This window comes from Diachasmimorpha longicaudata, unplaced genomic scaffold, assembly GCF_034640455.1.
Source record: "Diachasmimorpha longicaudata isolate KC_UGA_2023 unplaced genomic scaffold, iyDiaLong2 ctg00000106.1, whole genome shotgun sequence".
NCBI lineage: Eukaryota > Metazoa > Arthropoda > Insecta > Hymenoptera > Braconidae > Diachasmimorpha > Diachasmimorpha longicaudata.
Window position 1 is genome coordinate 17,140 of NW_026973926.1, and position 19,104 is coordinate 36,243.

The 19,104-nt window shown below is 40.9% G+C and overlaps 2 protein-coding genes and 1 long non-coding RNA gene across 4 annotated transcripts; 2 read left to right on the plus strand and 1 right to left on the minus strand.

Annotated features, from left to right (window-relative positions):
- Nucleotides 1–220: 220 nt before the first annotated feature.
- Nucleotides 221–1,159, minus strand: LOC135171806 (uncharacterized). Its single transcript, XM_064138362.1, has 4 exons — nt 928–1,159; nt 603–866; nt 399–536; nt 221–302 (listed from the first exon to the last, which is right to left on the minus strand). Exons 1-4 carry the CDS (start codon nt 997–999, stop codon nt 282–284), a joined length of 495 nt encoding a protein of 164 aa, XP_063994432.1. The 5' UTR covers nt 1,000–1,159; the 3' UTR covers nt 221–281.
- A 6,953-nt stretch (nt 1,160–8,112) lies between these two features.
- LOC135171799 (uncharacterized) lies at nt 8,113–9,267 on the plus strand. Of its 2 annotated transcripts, none has more exons than XR_010300636.1 (3): nt 8,113–8,343; nt 8,458–8,687; nt 8,777–9,267. It is a non-coding gene; the product is annotated as an uncharacterized LOC135171799 (long non-coding RNA). The 2 variants fall into 2 exon arrangements; XR_010300635.1 differs by having other exon boundaries at nt 8,118–8,343; nt 8,575–8,687.
- A 199-nt stretch (nt 9,268–9,466) lies between these two features.
- LOC135171800 (uncharacterized) lies at nt 9,467–14,354 on the plus strand. The gene is made up of 6 exons (XM_064138355.1): nt 9,467–11,336; nt 11,580–13,427; nt 13,492–13,747; nt 13,852–13,923; nt 13,968–14,202; nt 14,295–14,354. The coding sequence occupies exons 1-6, from the start codon at nt 9,467–9,469 to the stop codon at nt 14,352–14,354; spliced, it is 4,341 nt and encodes a 1,446-aa protein (XP_063994425.1).
- Nucleotides 14,355–19,104: the final 4,750 nt, after the last annotated feature.

Sequence of the window (19,104 nt, forward strand, 5' to 3'; positions counted from 1 at the left end):
TATATAAAAAAAAAAAAAAAAAAAAAGGGGGATATAAAATAAAATAATAACTGACCAAAATTGAAGAAGGGGCATCATCTAATTTGGCAGCAGTTGACTCCGGAAACCGAACTGGAGACGAGCTGGATGGAAAAAGAAAAAACAACAATGAAATTTTCAGAAAATAAAAAAAACATATATTAAAATATTTTTAGAAAAAAATTAAAGAAAAAATGTAGATCCTGGACGCGGTAAAACCGGGTACGATGGCCGCATCAGGAGAAAAGAGGATTCCCTCAGCCTTAGACACCGCGAAGACGATCCTAGAAAAAAAAAAACAAAGTATAAAAAGATTGGCAAAAAAAAAAACGAGGATCATGATCAGGAGAGACAAATAGAAAAGGAAAATAAACACATACAAAGGCATCCCCACGAACATGCTCAAAGAAGGCAAACCAGTCGTACTCGTCGACGATCTCCTCCCCGAGAGTAGGATCCCCGGACAAATATCGTAGATATTCCAGAGGATCATCCCCGTATTGATACATACGGGGAGCCTGAAAAAAAAAATATATATACCACAAATTTAGCATCAAAAAAAAAAAGGGGGGAGGATAACTCACCACCGGGCAGGGACCCTCAATAAAGAGACGGGGGAGACAAAAATCACCCGATAACCGCAGGCGCAGATTGTCCTGTCGCCGAACCTCACGAGTAATCCCCATCCTGAGGATACTCTCCACACGATCCCAACAAGCATCGTAAAGAAGGTCAAACAGGAGACACGGGGCAGAATGGGAGAACAGAGGGACGCGATAGTAATTCTCCACCGTCAGGGTAAGCCAGAGTTCAGTGACCTCTTGCACGGTTTCCCAGGGAAAGGACTCCTGAAAAACAAAGGGGAATATATATTAAACATAAAAAAAAAACAAAAAGAAAAAAACTTACCAAAGATACCGGGAGAACTACGTCAAAATCCCCAACCTCAAAACCCGGAATCCAGAAAGGATGGCCCGTCATCTCACTAGAATCTCGCTGGCTATTGAGAAGATCGACCAACCCCAACCCAAAATATTGGCCAGACCGGATGGCGGGAAGAGTAAGAGCTATATGGTACTCAAAAATTTCCCGTGGAGCCCAAGAGGGAAGAGGCTCTAATAACAACTCGTGGAAATCATAGAATCGCGAACCACCACGAATCAGGGACCCAACGAAGGGAACCGTCTCTATAAGGTCCTCCAACACCCGCACAATCGGATCACCAGCGGATAACACCATTTTATAATAATAAAACAAACCACAAACGAACGACGTGACAGACGGACAACGACTGAATGACCACACGTCAACGAAGAACAAAATGGGAGAAGAAAAGGAAAGATTCCTAGAAAAGAGATTATAAACACCCCACACAGCATAGAGGGTAATGATAAAAAAAAAGGGGGATCAACTTACCAACTATGGAGCAACACCTGAGTCAGACGGAATCACCGACGACTGTCGGGATTCTGGGAGACGACGTCCGGATCCACGACGACGTCCGGATCCTCGTCGACGACCGGAACCTCGAGGACGCCCGGCACCTGGGCGAGATCAGGACAAATGGATAATCGACTTATCCAGTCCCCGGGCGTGAATCGACGGGACCGACGAGCCGTCTGTCGACCCGATCCATACCCCGATTCGGCGCGAATCCCTAAGAAAACAAAAAATAAATTAAAACGAAGGGGAATAAATTATCATGAGTAATAAATTAAACCAAATTTGACGAGACATAAAGCCTTCCCCAAGAAGCACCACTGAAGGAGGAAGAAGCGGGTGACGTAGGCCGTCCCCCTCCTTCCCGCGGTCCCCTACTCACGACGCTCCCACTTGAAGGAAGAAGCGGGTGACGTAGGCCGTCCCCCTCCTTCCCGCGGTCCCCTACTCGCGACGCTCCCACTTGAAGGAAGAAGCGGGTGACGTAGGCCGTCCCCCTCCTTCCCGCGGTCCCCTACTCACGACGCTCCCACTTGAAGGAAGAAGCGGGTGACGTAGGCCGTCCCCCTCCTTCCCGCGGTCCCCTACTCACCACGCTCCCGCTTAAGGAAAGAAGTAAATGACGTAGCGCCCCCCCCCCACAGTCCCCTGTTCGCCAGTCTTATTATAAATGGACCCCTCAATTCCCAAAAAATTAGAGCCACCCCTTTTTAACCACAATCGGAAATCAACATTGAGCATATATCACCGTAAATACGTTTAATGTTAAATTGACCCGTCCTAATAATTAATAACTAGAAAAAAAAAAGGGAAAATAAACTCACAAAAAAAAATTTTTTTTTTGTTAATCATAAATCTACCAGGCTTGGATATAGCCAAATCAAAATATTTAAATTATTACGCCATAAATAGACGAGCCAATTTATCACAAAAAAAAAAAAACATTTTTCTTTTTCTCTCAAATACCCCACGGCCAAAATTATATATATTTAATGCAATTTAATAATAAAAAAAAAAAGGGACTTACCGGTAAAAGCACCGCCGGTGGAAATAGGCTCATCCCCATTTGGTGATCGGGACACCTTGCTTAGTAATCCGTGCTGAGACATCCTTCACCAATCGAAAGAGAAAAACCCTCACAAAAATATTTATACACGCACTCACAAAAATATTTAGACACGCACTCACAAAAATATTCACAAAAACTTCACTGTTCGTCAAATGTCAAACGACTGGTGACATACGCCCCGCAATTGCGACCCGATAATCTGACACCCCCCCCCCACCGGAAGAGCATACTCTTGGGCACCAAGAAAGACGTCGGGCGACGACCGATATTGATACCGAGAAAAATTACCAATCAATCTCGCTGGCGCACCAACGACGATCATTTAAATTTCGAAATTCCCTAAAGACACCCTCGTTCATTGTAAATTTACATTAATTTGTAAAACATTAATCTATTTAGAATTGTGAATTAGGGTAGCGAGAAGATGAATGGAATTGGGCCCAGAAATGATAATACGGATGATTATCGGGTGCTGAGAGAAATTTTACGGTTTTGGGGTAAAGGTTATACATTGATGCATGGAAAAAAATATATTGCGTATTTTACTGGAATATAATTCCAGAAATTAGAGGGAATAAAGAGATGGGGTGAATATATGCGTGGGATGTTAGAAATTTTTTTAATTCACTTTGGTGATTGCGGAGATATCTGAGACTCATTTTTTAAAAAAAAAAAAAAAAAAAAAAAAAAAGGGGCTTTGAGAATATTAATTATCGCTCTCAGGGTATTTTTAATGAATCAATAGTTCTAGTAACTATTGCGCCTGAAAATTTGGTCATTTGAACCCGTTAAAATTTCGAGAATAATAAATTATAGTTTTTGGGATAATGAAATAATTATTTTGAGCTGATCACAGCCCCTTTAGTTATAAAATGTTATACAAATATGTTACCAGGAAATTTAATAGAGAATCCCGCATAATCCCTACCTCTGTCAGGAATATATTTTAATGTTTTCACATTTCGCCCGAAAAATATTCTTATTTCTGACTGATGAACTGTAGAGTACAATCAGCCAGGAATAAGAAGGGGAGTGAAGGACGAAACGTAAACAACAAAATAGCCGCGTATGATTGGATGTTTCAGGCTCGCAGGGAGCCCGGACACTCCAGGCGTGGAGATCACACGATTAGAGGGAGGAAACGGAATCCTAACCACTAAATATGCGAACCTGCGAATCTATCACACGGTGTGGAATATGATTACACATATCGACATAACAAAATTCCTAGAGAAAAAACAAATCCTCACACGACACTGGTTGGGAATGAAAGACCAGTTAAGACCTTTTAAGACCAAGACAAATTAAGATCTTGAACGCGACAGTCTACGTAGCCATCGGAAACATCCTCGAACGTATCGACACTATAGGGATTAATGGGAAAATGGCGAGCCTTATATCAGCTTTCGATGCGGAACTGAGCGAATATGAGCTCGACACCCAAATGCTGATTAACGCCATCCTATTCGCGAAAAGAGGACAATTGCACCCGTCAATTATGTCGCCAGAAAATATCCTGGACGCGGCTAACGAAGTAATTCAACATAATCGGGGGGCGGAGTTCCCGGTCCCCCTAGAAATCCCATATATCACCGAATTATTAAAACTCGCGGATCTGACGGCCTATTTTCATAAGGAAAAGGTCGTATTCGTCATCACGATACCGATACTTGAGCTAACAAAATATATCGTGTATAGACACTTGACATTGCCGACAAAAATTAACAATACCTCAACGTCTCTAGTGGCCTTTATAACGCCAAGTTATCCCTACACCGCTATTTCGGAGGAAGCCAATACGTATCTCAAGCTTGACAGTGAAGACATCAACCACTGTAAAACGGGAATGATCGGCCTTATATGCAAGACCGCACGACCCCTATACGAGGTCAATGGGAACAAGGATTGTGAGGTACAAATGATCTCCAATCCCCGTTTTTCGAGCTCCGAAATATGCGATGTACGGGTAAAATCAATGGACCGAACATATTGGGCCCGAATAGGAAATTCCAACACATGGGTTTTTTCCGTCGTCACGGAAGACGAAATACGGGTAAAATGCACAAGACGCGAACCCGCCACGATCATCATTACGGGAACCGGAACACTCACCCTAGCGCCGGACTGCGAGATTCGATCGCGATCCGTCACCCTCACCCCATTCCAAGAACTGACGTCGAAGTTCGACCTAAAATTCGTGGACCGAGCCATCTTCGACATCCCGACCCTACTAAACAAGACAATACGCGGACTCGGACCGAACAATTTGACGGAAATCTTAGGCGATATAGGCCTACTACAAACGGTACAGGTTGGACAGAACGACGAGGACAGCGTCACAAGGGACAGTCTCGGGCTGCAAGTCATTATCGATAAAGCCCGAGCGCTGTCCAGACAAGGGGATACAAACAGAAGACTGAGGAGGGTTGAACACGGGTTAGGATACGCGGGGATTTCGCTAGGAATTCTTGGGGTGATTGCCGCGGCATGTTGGAAATTCTCCCTATGGTCGAAGGTCGCGACGCTATGTGGGGGAGTTAGGTTTTGTTCAGGTACTCGAAACAGGGAGAACGAGCCCCACCAACCGAGAACCAGGACCCCATCGCCGCAGGCGCCACCACGACGATCACGCACGAGAAAAACAAACCAAGAAGTACACCTTCCGATGAAGACGCTCGCTCGAGGAGTACGACCGGGGCCTACATCCACCATCACGGAGATTGTGGAGCTGGACGAACACTTGGAGCCTGTCGAACCAAGTCGCCCAGTCGAGACAGCCGCCCCCCTCACCACTCAGCTTGCGCTGATTCCCCAAAATCGAGTCACGCACACCCAACAATATCAGGCCCTTCCGATGATCATCGGGCCGCCGGAACGAACAGGAGCCCAGGGCTGGCAGATCGTCAGCCCATACTGGAACGGGGAGACGTCTTACTCCAGACCACCCCTCCAACACGACCTGGGAGGACGGTAACCAGCAGAACCAACCCCGAAAGCACCTATCAACGACCTCGCTAACTTATTCTTACGCTTATCCGAAAGGAGTTAAATACTGTTCTTGATAAGGACTTTAGCAATAAGAAAACTGTAAGGGTCCGGTCGATAGGGATAGTTTTAAATTTGCTCATATAGCAGGGATTTTGGCCCTTATGGCAGGGAAGTTGATAGCCCTTTTGGCATAAGCCGAGGCCCTTAAGGCACAGACTATATTAAAATTCGTTTCTCTTAGTTTAGTACTATTGCCACCTGATTGTGAACCAGGGTAGCAATAGTTTTATCAGGGGAGTGTGACGTATTGGCCTCCGCCAATGCGTCGTTTTTGAAAATCGATGCCCAGACATGGGTCAGCAGTCCCACGATGTCTTGGAGACGCTGTGGTCAGCTGCCCCAGTGTTTGGAGGATCGGTTTGCTCCCTGCAACGCCATTTGGACAGGGGACTGAACAATCCAACGGATGTTTAGACCATTGTCAGCACCCAAATGACGCCACAGCAGGGATCAAATAAAGCAGTTTCAGGGCTTTTGGCACGTCCAGTATACTGTGTGACTGTATGAGTCTTGCGTCAATGATGACACAAGACAATATTGGTGCAAAAAGCCGTGGAACTGCTTAGATCAGCGATTTGGACTTGGAGGAGATTTAGAAACTCGCAGAGAGACAGATACCTTCCAGGAGCAGACCAGACAGGGTCTTCCACTGCTCGTAACCGCGCTCCAAGTCCAACTCATAACCATCTAATATCGCGATACCGACCCACTCGCGCAAGGAGTGTATACCATTAAGATCAAATATATATATATATATATACATTTAATACATTCCGCGAGTGAGATTATTAAGTGTTGTTCCCAACCCGTCACCAAGACACCCCTCCTAGAAGAGTGAACCCGAAGGGCTCACCGAGATCTAGCCGGACGGGGCACGACGGCCCAGCAGAAGGGGACAAGACACAGGAGTGTCCCATCACCCTCAGTCCGAAGAGGGGATATATATATACACCAGCTACTAGTAACCGCTAGTAGCATCCAGAAATATATATATAACCCCTTAGTGAGTACACTGGGAATAATACGAATCAGTTTGGCTAGCCATAGCACCAAAAGAGGGGATAGCCAAACCTCAAACGTCACACACATCTTGAGTAGAATCGAATTTCCATTTTCTCATACATAGATGGAAAGATTGTTTGTATTCCATCGATACTTTAAGATAATTGTGCACTTTTTTTCAATCGATTCTTTAAGATAGTTGTGTATCTTTTTCAGTTAAAAAAAAATTGTTGCCTGTAAAGTCGGTTTTACGGGCGAAGATTTTACGTGACAACGTCTTTTTCTCGGTAGAATATTTATTGATATGAATATAATTAAATTGCACAATAGGAACAAGGAATTGAATGAAAATAAGAATTGCACAAATTTTAACTATAGAAATATATTTTGTTTACTAAAACATTGTACATGTAAACTTAAACTTAACTAACTCCTATTTGAGTGATTTTGTTGAGGATAGGACGATGATACGAGAAATATGAAATGAAAGGAAGTGTTTCTGCTGTAATGTGTCTTGCGAAAGTCAAGTCGATAGTTGTTCCTTTTAACGTAGTTGACTTAGAAACGCCAAAAAACAAAAAACAAAAACACTCCCACCACCGACCAACAGCCACTAGAAGCCAGCAAAGCAAATCGTTTCTGGCACACAAGTAAACACACACATCCGCACACACAGAATTATTTTCGTCACTATCAACATTTATCAATGGTATGACATAACCTATAAACTCAGTTTCTCAACTTTTGTGTCAATCTAACAATTAATCAATCAATCATAGTTTACGATAATGAAATATCAGTGTACAATTATTTACCTTTATTGTTGTAGTTGTTGTAAATGACGAATCTAAGCACTCCACATTTTCAATACAGACACAGCAGACGATACTTTAACCACACGTGTGAACTTGTATTATGACGCTTTCTTGTTTTTCCAACGCCAAGAACGTTCGAGAAAGACAAAGACAGAGACAAGCATGCGCCGATTCAATGCGCGGCAGACCGATCATAGTTGAGTGGGAGAGAGACGCAAGGCATTCGGCGGGCCTCTCTCTCGTTCGGTGACTCATCGTAACGTTACCGGGCGTTACACTTTTTCATAAGTGACTCCCAGCCGCAACCTAATTTAAGACGTTGTCACGTCAAAAAAGTTCAATTTTATGTTTTATGTGATTCAAGCAAACAGCATGCACTTGAAAAAATATTGTTATTCAAAAGCGAAAAAATGAGTGAAACAAAATTGTAATAATCCCATTATCCTCATTGCCATATAATGTATGTAACGTAATGTTTCTTTGTATTTTCTTCCCGTTTGTAAGATGTTTGTATGGAAAATAATGGGTGATTTTGTCATAAAACAGAAATTTTTTGTCATAAAAAACAGAAATAAATAAACGAACATCACTTTTAATTGAATTTGGTACAATTTTCTCTTCATTTTGAAATGAGGGAAAGGAATTATTGCGGGAAGGAGAAATTTGCGACGGTCGTTCATGCGGATTGGGGTGGATATTCATGGAAAGAGCATGAGCTACACGAGACTTTGGGTGCTATTTTGTCAATATAAAACAGAAGTATTGTTGTTTCCCACATTATTGAATAGTTATAGTCTAAAAACAATTCAGAAATCATATTTTAACAGTTCCGGAAGTTGTGAGACACCAAAAAGCATCGAGTTTCATTCTTTGATGTTAAAATATCAAAAATTGATAACTCACGAAGCGATTCGAATGGTCCATTGAATTTCGTAGGAGAAAAAAACTACAGTAAGTAGATTCATTTGTATTTTCTATATCTATGATGACTCCAATAAATTACATGATCTTTAATTTTCTTTTCCACGAGAAATTAGGCTCTGAAACAAAATTTCATGTCTGTAGGTAAATAAATACGCCTAACCTCCATTCACAGTTCATGTCGCCCTACTTGCATGGAATTCTCTACTCTTAGATGATAATAACGATGCACAACGAATACAAAACGTGATTCTCTTGCAGGGAAATAAATTTCAGAGCGCTGAGGGGTCGATGGGCTAATTCTTTCATTATTCACTCGAGTTGTCAAGAACCAAATCCTGTGCTCCGTTCATATCCTCAATCACTCAGTCAAGGTAAGCAGATACTTTTTTCGTGCATTCGACTGAAATTTTCATTACGAATGAAATTTTTCTGTATTAAAATTGAATGTTTTTCTTTTCAGATTCCTCGCACTCCTTCCCGAAGTGATTGTCAGCATCAAGAACATTGCAGTGATTATCCCATCGAAACATTTACAGATTTTCAAGAAAAAATAGTTTCAAGAGTTCACACATAGAGAATCAGATCCGAGAACTCAGATCCTAGAAACCAGATCCTAGAACACAAATCGTAGAACTCAGGTCCTAGAACTCACATCGAGTCGTACAGAATCGGAGCCAGAAATTTCAGAGTCCAGAAATTTTCAACCGTAAAACCAGTCACGAGTCTTTTCATACAGATACTGAAACATACAACCAATACAAGAATCCAACTTTCCAGAGATTCAAAACCGAAAACTCAGTTTCAAGTTTTTGAATACAGATACGGAAACTTCCATTTAATATGACAAAACACTAGATATTGAACGAAACAAAATAGATCGAGATTTACTTGCAATTGTAATAACAGAATAAACACGCTGAATGTTTGAGTCCAAAGGTTCTATTGATATTCAAGAAGAAAATAAATGATTTTTTTTTCTGAAATAACCTGTTCTAATAATTTCTTCCCTTAAAACCAACCATTATCATTCAGTTTCAGCAAACACAATTGATTTATCTAGCCACAAAAATCAATAAATCTGCAGGAAATCATCGTTTTCCCTATCAATTAGTAGTATTGAACAATTGTAGTCATTACTTCGATTGATAAAATGCCCAGAAGAAAGATCCAACGAACACCAGAAGAAGAAGCTAAATTGAAAAAGGTAAGGCGTGAAAAGAATATAGCCCAGCAGAAATTACGTCGACAAAAACGTCGAGTTGATCAGATGGTTAACCTTCGGGGTCATAGAATTGACCTAGATATTCCCATACAACATTCAGTCAAACAGCCAACCATTAAAGATTCGGCAGTTTGTTCAGAATGGATTCCCTTACAAGCAAAACGCATGTCAATGGTGTCAGGAATCGTTAATACAAATATTGGAAATACAGGTCCCAGGCTAGAAAGAAGTGAAAGAAGTATTGCTGAACACTATATAGGACCCATGGACATGATTTGTTGTCATTGCAACGCGAAGCATTTTGCATTTGAGCGAACGTCAGGTAAGAAAGATTCATTCCAGAGTTGTTGTGGTCACGGAGCGGTGAGATTAGAATCTTTACCTGAACCACCAGGAATATTGCGTGAATTATTCGACGGCAAGCATGAAAAATCCAATCATTTTCTTCAGCATATACGTAGTTATAATAATTCTTTTGCATTCGCTTCGTTCAATGCAAATTTGGTGAATTTTGATGAAAGACGCCCTGGACCATATTGTTTTAAAATTAACGGCCAAATTTATTACCAGATTAATACGAGTTTGTACCCTTCTGAAAGTGAATGTCCTTCATATGGTCAGCTCTTCATAGTTGATCAAAATGAAGCAACTGATGTTCGATGCAATCAAATGTCAACGTTGGATGCAGAATTGGTAGGTGAAATCGATAGCGCACTTCGGAAATGCAATGACTTTGCACGATCATATCAAATGATGCACGAAGAACTATTGCAATCGAGACTAAATTCTAGAGAATCAGGAGTGGAACCTAAAATGCAACTATTGTTTTCTTTGAAACCAGGCATGGATCGTGGACGATATAATCTCCAGAAGATTAATGAAGTCGCAGCGATATTCACTACTACTGCGGACGGCGAAATCCCAGAGTCTTACGTTTCAATCCGTGTCAAAGCTACGAAAGAACTCACGTATATCAGCACCATGGATCCCAATGTTGAACCGTGGATTTATCCACTGTTCTATCCCAACGGAACTCGAGGATGGCATGACAAAATGCCATTGACGAACAGGTCTGGACGAGTTACTCGCAATGCTTATACAAAGTACAGAATGGCTGACAGAGACGACAATGTGATTCTCAAAGGCGGCAGATTATTCCAACAATGGATTGTTGACAGCCACGTCAAAGTTGAGAGAGACCGTTTGACATTTGATAGAAATAATCAAGAAAAGCTACGTTCTGACTCGTATCAAGGTTTAAGAGATCATTTACAAAGAAGAGCAGATGAATCTCATGGTCGAGTTGGAAAAATGGTCATTCTTCCTTCATCATTTGTGGGTTCTCCACGCAACATGATGCAGCACTATCAAGATGCCATGTCAATTGTAAGGAAATTCGGTAAACCGGATCTCTTCATTACGATGACGTGCAATCCAAACTGGCGTGAAATACAAGAAAATTTATTACCCGCTCAAACACCATCTGATCGACCTGATTTAGTTTCACGTGTTTTTCACAGGAAAAAAGATGAGTTGATGGAAAAAACCATCATAAAAGATAAATTGTTCGGCGAAGTGCTTGAATACGTGTATGTCGTTGAATATCAGAAACGAGGTTTACCTCATGTGCACATATTATTAACGTTGAAACAGAATCACAAAATAACTACTCCAGATGTAGTTGATAAATATATTTCTGCAGAAATTCCAAATCCAGACGAAGATCCCACGTTACATCAAATCGTAATGAAGAACATGATTCACGGTCCATGTGGCAGTTGGTGTAAAAACGAAAAAGGTAAGGGTACGAAACATTTCCCCAAAGATTTTCAAGCCGAAACTACCCTAGATGAAAACGGTTATCCTACGTATCGTCGCAGAAACACTGGTGTTTATAACCGTGGAAATGGACAAACAATTGACAATAAATTTGTAGTTCCCTAGAATTCCACACTATTGAAATTATACAATTGTCATATCAACGTTGAAGTCGTTTCATCTATCCAATCGGTAAAGTATCTATATAAATATGTTTACAAAGGCCATGATGCGGCGGCCGTTGAGATTACCGATCCTGGTTATGGTGAAAATGTGATCGATCATGATGAAATTCGTAATTTCGTGGAGGCTCGATATGTCAGCCCAGTCGAAGCCAGTGATCGTATATTAAGTCATATATTACAAGAAAAAAGTCATTCAATCGTGAGATTACCTGTGCATCTACCTAATCAACAGACTCTAACCATTTCCGATGTAGCCGATGATGAAGCTATAAGGTCTGCATTGCAAAAAGAAACAATGTTGATGGATTATTTCACTCTAAATCAACGAGATCCCGAAGCTAGGAAGTTCACTTATTCAGAAATTCCGTCCCATTACGTTTTCAAGAAAAATCGAGATTCAGGGATCTCAAGATGGGAGAAACGGAAAGCTCAATTCAATGTTATCGGACGAATGTATTCGGTAGCTCCCACTCAAATTGAATTGTTTCATCTGCGATTATTATTGATAAAAAGCAACGGAGCAATTAGTTTTGAGGATTTGAGAACTGTTAATGGACATCTGTATGATACGTATCTCAGTACCTGTCTAGCATTAGGACTTATCGCAGATGATACAGAATGGGAACGAGCAATGACAGATGGCGAAATATGGATGATGCCTCGACAACTCCGTCGTCTGTACGCTCGAATTTTGATATATTGTCAGCCAAACCAACCAGAAGAATTATGGTTGAAATTCAAAGATGCCATGTCTCAAGATTTTCAACGAGATGCCGATGTTCAAACAGCTGAAAGAAGAGCGTATGCTGAAATCAATACATTTCTCACTCAAGAAGGTTCAGACTTGAGTCGTTTTCCTACCATGCCTACGATGGAAGAGGTGCCAAATAATATTACCGAGTCCATAGATGCAGGAATGCTCCAACAGCATACAGAAATTGGTCTTGATCAATATCGAAGATTGAACGTCAAGCAGAAGGAAATTGTGGATAAAATTTTCGATGTAGTTTCTTCGGAGGTAAATAATTCGTCAAATACATGTTTTTACATTGATGGTCCCGGTGGTTCAGGTAAAACATTTATTTACACCACAATCTATCATATACTGACAGGAAGAGGAAAACAAATTTGCACAATGGCGTTTACAGGTATTGCGGCAATATTACTACCGCATGGGAGAACTGTGCATAAAACTTTTGGTATGCCGGTTCCTCTTTTCTCCCATTCTGTTTCAAACATTAAGAATCAGTCTCAAAACGCTGATTATCTACGAGGAGTTGATGTTTTCATCTGGGATGAAGCTCCAATGGCACCGAGATACGCTTTGGAATTGGTCGATCGAACACTTCGTGACTTTACGAATGTGAACCTGCCATTCGGAGGAAAAATTATGATTCTGGGCGGTGATTTCAGGCAGTTATTACCAGTGAAAACTCACGCTACTCGCTCTGAGATGGTCAATTTATCGATCAAATTCAGTGTGTTGTGGAAACATTTTTCCATATTTGCACTGACTGAAAATATGCGTACTCTCCCAGGAGAAATTGAGTTCTCCAGATATCTTCTTTCTGTAGGTGATGGATGTTCAACTGATGCCAGCAATAATTTGTTAGCACCAGAACAGTGTATAGCTCCACGAACAGCTGATATAGTTGTATCAACATGCAAAGAACTCATAGAGAAGAGAAAATTCGATGAATTTGCAAATGTCGCAATACTATCTGCACGAAACATTGATGTTGAAGAAATAAACAATCGAGTTGTAGAACACTTCGATAAAACAACGGAAAAGATTTATACCAGCATAGACAGTGTGAAAAACTGTGACAATGGAGATATTTCAGATGCAATACTCCCAGAGTATTTGAATTCATTAAGTCCACCAGGTTTCCCGCCGCATGAGTTGAAACTTAGACACAACTGTATCGTTATGCTCATTCGAAATCTTAGTATCAATGAAGGATTGTGTACAAATTTTAGAACTCGCAAATAATCTCCTACGATGTCGAATTCTCACGGGCGACAAGGCCGGAGAGATCGTTTTCATTCATCGCATCATTCTCTATTGTGAGGACGTCTACCCTTTTACATTCCAACGTCGAAAGTTTCCTATCAAACTGGCATTCGCGATGACAATCAACAAAAGTCAAGGACAAACATTCAATAGAATTGAACTCGATCTTCGAAAAGATGTCTTTAATCATGGGCAATTATATGTTGCGTTTTCACGTGTTCGATCTTGGCGGTCACTGCAACTCTTCCTTGGTGAACAAAGGACCAACAATATGATAAAAAATTACGTCTTTAAAGAGTTATATCGCTAGAATTAGATATGAGAGTTGCGATCATACCTTTAAATACTTGGACAGTCACTTACACTTAGTTAAAATTTTGCAATATATAAAAACTCAATATTTTCATCATAGTTTCCTGAGCGCATTCCGAAACGATTGCCTAGATTATGGAGGTTCTATCTACACCAATGTTGAGTTACACGTTATTAATTCAGTTTCGGTGTCTTTTCAACTTTCATCTATTAATCAAAACTGGATAGGAAATTCCTTAAATTATGGAAACCGCTTTCGAATATGCTCAGGTCCCCAGTACATTTCGAAGTGTTCATTAAGTACAAGTTACTGTGGAGATATCTCAATCATCATAGTATGATTAGGTGTTGTTATTGTGTTTTATTCCATTTATTAACAGAGAGAAAACCCATTGATAAATCATTCGTAGGATTTCTTTCGTAATAGAGTCGTAGACAGTTATTCATTGAGTGCCCGCGCGCTGGGGCGCGCGGTTCAGTCTCGTAGAATAAAAATCGTTATCAATTGAAAAATTGTTTCGCATCCCATTTGACCCCGTTCTCTTCTTTTGATAAAATAAAGACACAAATAATTCGCGGATGGGAAAAAATTAACCATCAACAGACAATTTTTCATGCATTCCTGGATGAAAAATTGTCCTGTGTGCGCTACCGATCCCAGCGCGTGCCGAACGATATATGTTCCTAGTAAACTATGCAAACAATCTACAACTACCGATGGCAAAATAACTTCAATTTCGCATTTTGTTTCATACCCTTTCCCAACTGTCTTTTCCCGTTCGGTTTATCGCGAAGATCTTGCGATAGCCATTTCAAATTATAAAAAACGATGCATCTACTCAATAATTTGATGCAAAATGACCGATGATACTCGCAAACTGTTCCCGAAACATCTGAAAACCATTGAGGATACTCGCGTTTAAGCCACGGTTCAAAACACCCCACGGACAGTATTTTGAAGTTTTTTATTATGAAGATTTGGCTGGATCGCAACTTCGAAAATTTTGAAACCGGCAGAAACTACATTATTGAAATCATTGGTCGGCACGATTAATTTCCCAAAATGATCCCCTTCTTGACACGAATACGCTCTCCAGAATATTAAAGTTTCATTCGCGATCTCGAGTTGCGTATTAGTCTTCGACATGAAAGATTGGCAGTTATCGCAATGGAATTTTTTCGAACACGTCTGGGCAATAGAACCCGCAACGTAACGAATGGAGGACTCTTTGAGGGAAGCGCGATCACCAGCAGTTTGAACATCATCGATAGTTAGTTCGACCGGCTCGAATTCTAAATCTTCGTCGTTATCGCCTGCAAAAAGATTAGCGTTGTCGCTTACTTGTATATTGGGCAATGAGTTATTCAACGCACTGGTCGTTGCTGTATCACTGGCCAATAAACAAGCGGTTCTATCATTCTGGCAATATGCCCTGTTGGAGGTGAAATTACAGCCTCTGGGAACATAGATCGTTGCGCACAAAATCGAATCTGTCTCGCGGATGGTTTGACATTATTACCCCATTGAGATCGCCAAAAACCGAATTGATTTTCTAGAGGATCGTGATTGAGATTTCAAGTCAGAAGGTATGGGACCCCCTCTGCTCCAAGATCTTGCCATAAAGCTAGAATACTTTTGATCGTGAACTGAAAATTGTTGAAGGTAGGTGGATTTTTCCCACCTTTAACATTTAATTTCGCGAGCCAAAGTAAAGCCTCGTTTAATGCGTCCTCTACACGCGTATCGTTAATTGATAAACCCCGCCGAAACGGATTCGAATACGAATTTGCGCGTGCATTGAGGCAATCAAAGAGTCTGTTGAATTTTTCCAGAAAGTCCGCGGTTGCAATACACGATTCGTGCTTTAAATCTCCACTCACGTGGCCCATACGTAGAGCTTGCGCCACGGAATGACTAAAAATTTGAGCCGCCATTGAAACATTCATTTTTGAAAAACGATTCATTTCGACGTGTCTATCGGTCAGCTTCGGCGCTGCCCGAACAACACTCGATTTTTCGACTTCGCGAAGCTCTCTGATTGCCCCCCAAGAAATAGTTTGCGTTACAAACTGACCCGTTCCGTCAGAAACAATACTTTCCCCATTAGAAGCCATTCCTTCGTGGTCCGAAAGCATCGCTTCGTTCTCGGAAAGGCAAGTTTCTTCCGTCGAAGGATGAGTTTGGATTTCTTGGAGCAAATAATCGTACGCGAAGAGATTTTTGCGCAATCCTTTGAGGAGATGAGGTGGATCGAAGCCAAAATGGATTTTGTGACCTTCAAATAAGTAATATTGTGCATCCCGTTCGAAAGAATCGTCAGAATTCTTAGTAACTTGCGTCACATCATCTGCCGAGCTAGCAAGAACACTGGCCTCCTTTTTTCGGGGGACCTTTGTCATCAAAGCGTTAATGGCTGAAATATTGGCCTGCGCTTGATCACAAACAATAAACTTAACTTGAAGCCCACAATCATGGATCCGATGTACAGCCTCATCTATAATGTACTTTAATACGTGACTTCGAATTGAGCCATTCACAATAAAATACGCAATGGGTTGTTTCCAAGACGATCGTAACCCCCGAATCATAAAAACTAACGCGTGATTACCGATTTTACTCGATCTACCGAACTCGCCTAAATCTTCAAAACCCGTAACGCAATCCAAACGCGAGTCATACTCTAGTAATTCGCGAAGTGACATTTCATCGAACATGAGTGTCCAATTTTTCTCATAGTCTATCATTTGCCCCACTTTCTCTCTCAATTTAGCGAAAACTACAGGGTTGAAGGCAGGAGAAATAACCGTTTGATTCATCCATTGCCGTACTAAAGTCTTGCAAGGTAACGCAATTCCTCGTTTTTTCCGTAAATACCGCTAAACTCGAGGTCCTCTGGAATGAATTTGTAACGCGAAATCTTTTTCTTCCTTATCCCACGACCGTTTCCGCGAATGACGAAGTTGCATTTTAACAATGGAAAGACTTCTTCCGCTTAAATGCTGCGCTGCACCGGAAATTACCTCTTGTACTGATAATTTCTTCGGTTTCAGTCTAGCCTTCCTCAAACGTGAATTTTTCCGAATCAACACTTTAATTTTCGCGCGTTGCTCAATGACTTTTAGCCTTTGTTCGTCAATAAGTACGCGGTGTACATCTATTTTTACCGACATTGCATCTAATTTACGTTTAGAAATTGCTTCAACCGTGTAACTTGCAACTTCAGGATGAGCATTGTGCGCCTCTCTTCTGAGAGCAGAAGGTTCATCCTGAATACGCTCATTGAGAGGAACGTTGGATAGAGCTGGGATTGTAGTGTTTAGTTTGCTAATTACCGCAATAGCTGTGGCGCCGTTTTTTAGTCGTCTCGTACCAGCCCCTACAGTGATGTAGTCCGAGTCCTGGAAATGATCCGAACAAATGCGACAGTCACGTAATTGGGTCAGAGATAAACCGCGAAGTTGTTCATTTCCCATCCGGTCGATCCACGCGTCCGAACTGCGAAAATAATTACACCTACATCCATAATATCCTATAAGAATCTGGGGCTTAAAATCCATATTTTCTTTGAAAAGCCAGATGAAAAATGTTTTTGCAACTTCAAAAAATTAATTTATAGTTTTCACATTCGTTTTTCATTTTTAAAAATTCTCCATGAAACCTTCCACGAAACCCACCACAAAATTCACCCCAAAATTCACAGCTAAGCCCACCGCGAAACCCACCACAAAAGTCACCTCAAAAATTCACCCTGTGACGTTTGGGTTTCGGCTGTCCACTGCGATGATCCTTTTGATAGCCTAGTGGTAGTGAATAGTCCCAGACTACTCACCAAGGGGTTATCTAATATATAAAATTCTCGTGTCACAGTTTTTGTTGCCATATTCCTCGGAAACGGCGTGACCGATTTTGATGAAATTTCTTGTGCTTATTCGGTATCTATGAGAATCGGCCAACATCTATTTTTCATCCCCCTAAATGTTAGGGGTAGTCCACCCCTAAATTTTTTTTTTATTTTTTACACAAAATTTTTAATTTCTATTTTTTTATGATACAACATACAAAAATACATACAATCCTCAATTTTCACCCTTCTACGATCAACCCTTATTTTTTAATAGCCATTCCAGTAATTTCATCATTTTCCTCTCCGGTCGAGAACTGATTCATCGTCATTTAATTAGTTATCCCTGCCACATGTCTACGGGTGTCACTTCTGACCCAGTAAACAGCACGGAGTAGGGATGAGAACGAAGCCGGTCTCCTTTCTTTCTCACTCTCTACACAGTTGTCGGCCATCATTATTGTTTATGCATCAAGTGTAGTAGTAACGTTGACAATTATTATTGAGCTATCTCAGTGTAACTCTCATATTAACTTTTAATCATTCCTATTTTATCAATAATAATTAAATTATCAATTTTGGATAATATAATAATTAAATTATCAATTTTGGATGTATTTTGCACGAATAAGTAAGCTATTTTTTGTCTACCTTAGAAATTACTAGGAAATTATTTATATGGCAAAACAACGTTTGCCGGGTCAGCTAGTATACAGGGTGTATAGCGGGTAGACGCGAAAAGTGAATAGGCATGTTTTGGGGGTGATTCTGAGCAGAAAAGTCCGTTTCTACTTTTCGATCGGACTCACCCCTGCAAAGATATGGGGGTGAAAAGAACGGCCAATGGGGCGCGAGCATTTCGCGGCTCTCCGTCCGTGTGCCGCGGGTAAGCAGTGTGCGTGCTTCCCTCGGGCGGACGTTCCATTCCGCTACTGAGTAAGAGAGAGACAGGGGGAAAGATATTTCATGACAATCCTTTCGGGGGGGGGGGGGGCGCTAGGATGATTAAAAACCGATTATTATTTACCTTAGTATTATTTATTAAAAGACGCGATTCTGAAAACCGCGGGCATCCCCCTTGGCGTTCCAAAGCTAATTGTTTTAATGTTAATTATCTCATTATTTCAGAGGGGATAGCTCGCGATTTTCGCTGAATCCGGAGCAATAACCGCGTTATCTTGATTAGCACGTAAACAAATGGATTTACGGCCTTTTATCACAAGACATCCTTTGCAGAGAATAAAATTTTCTACAATAAATGTCTTCTGGTGGAATCCCGTAAATCCATTTGTTTATGTAATAATTGGATTTGAAATTTAAACAACAATCCGCGATTAATTATCAAACTAAGACATCTACGCGATTTTTCGATAAGATAATTAATGTGTAAAGTTG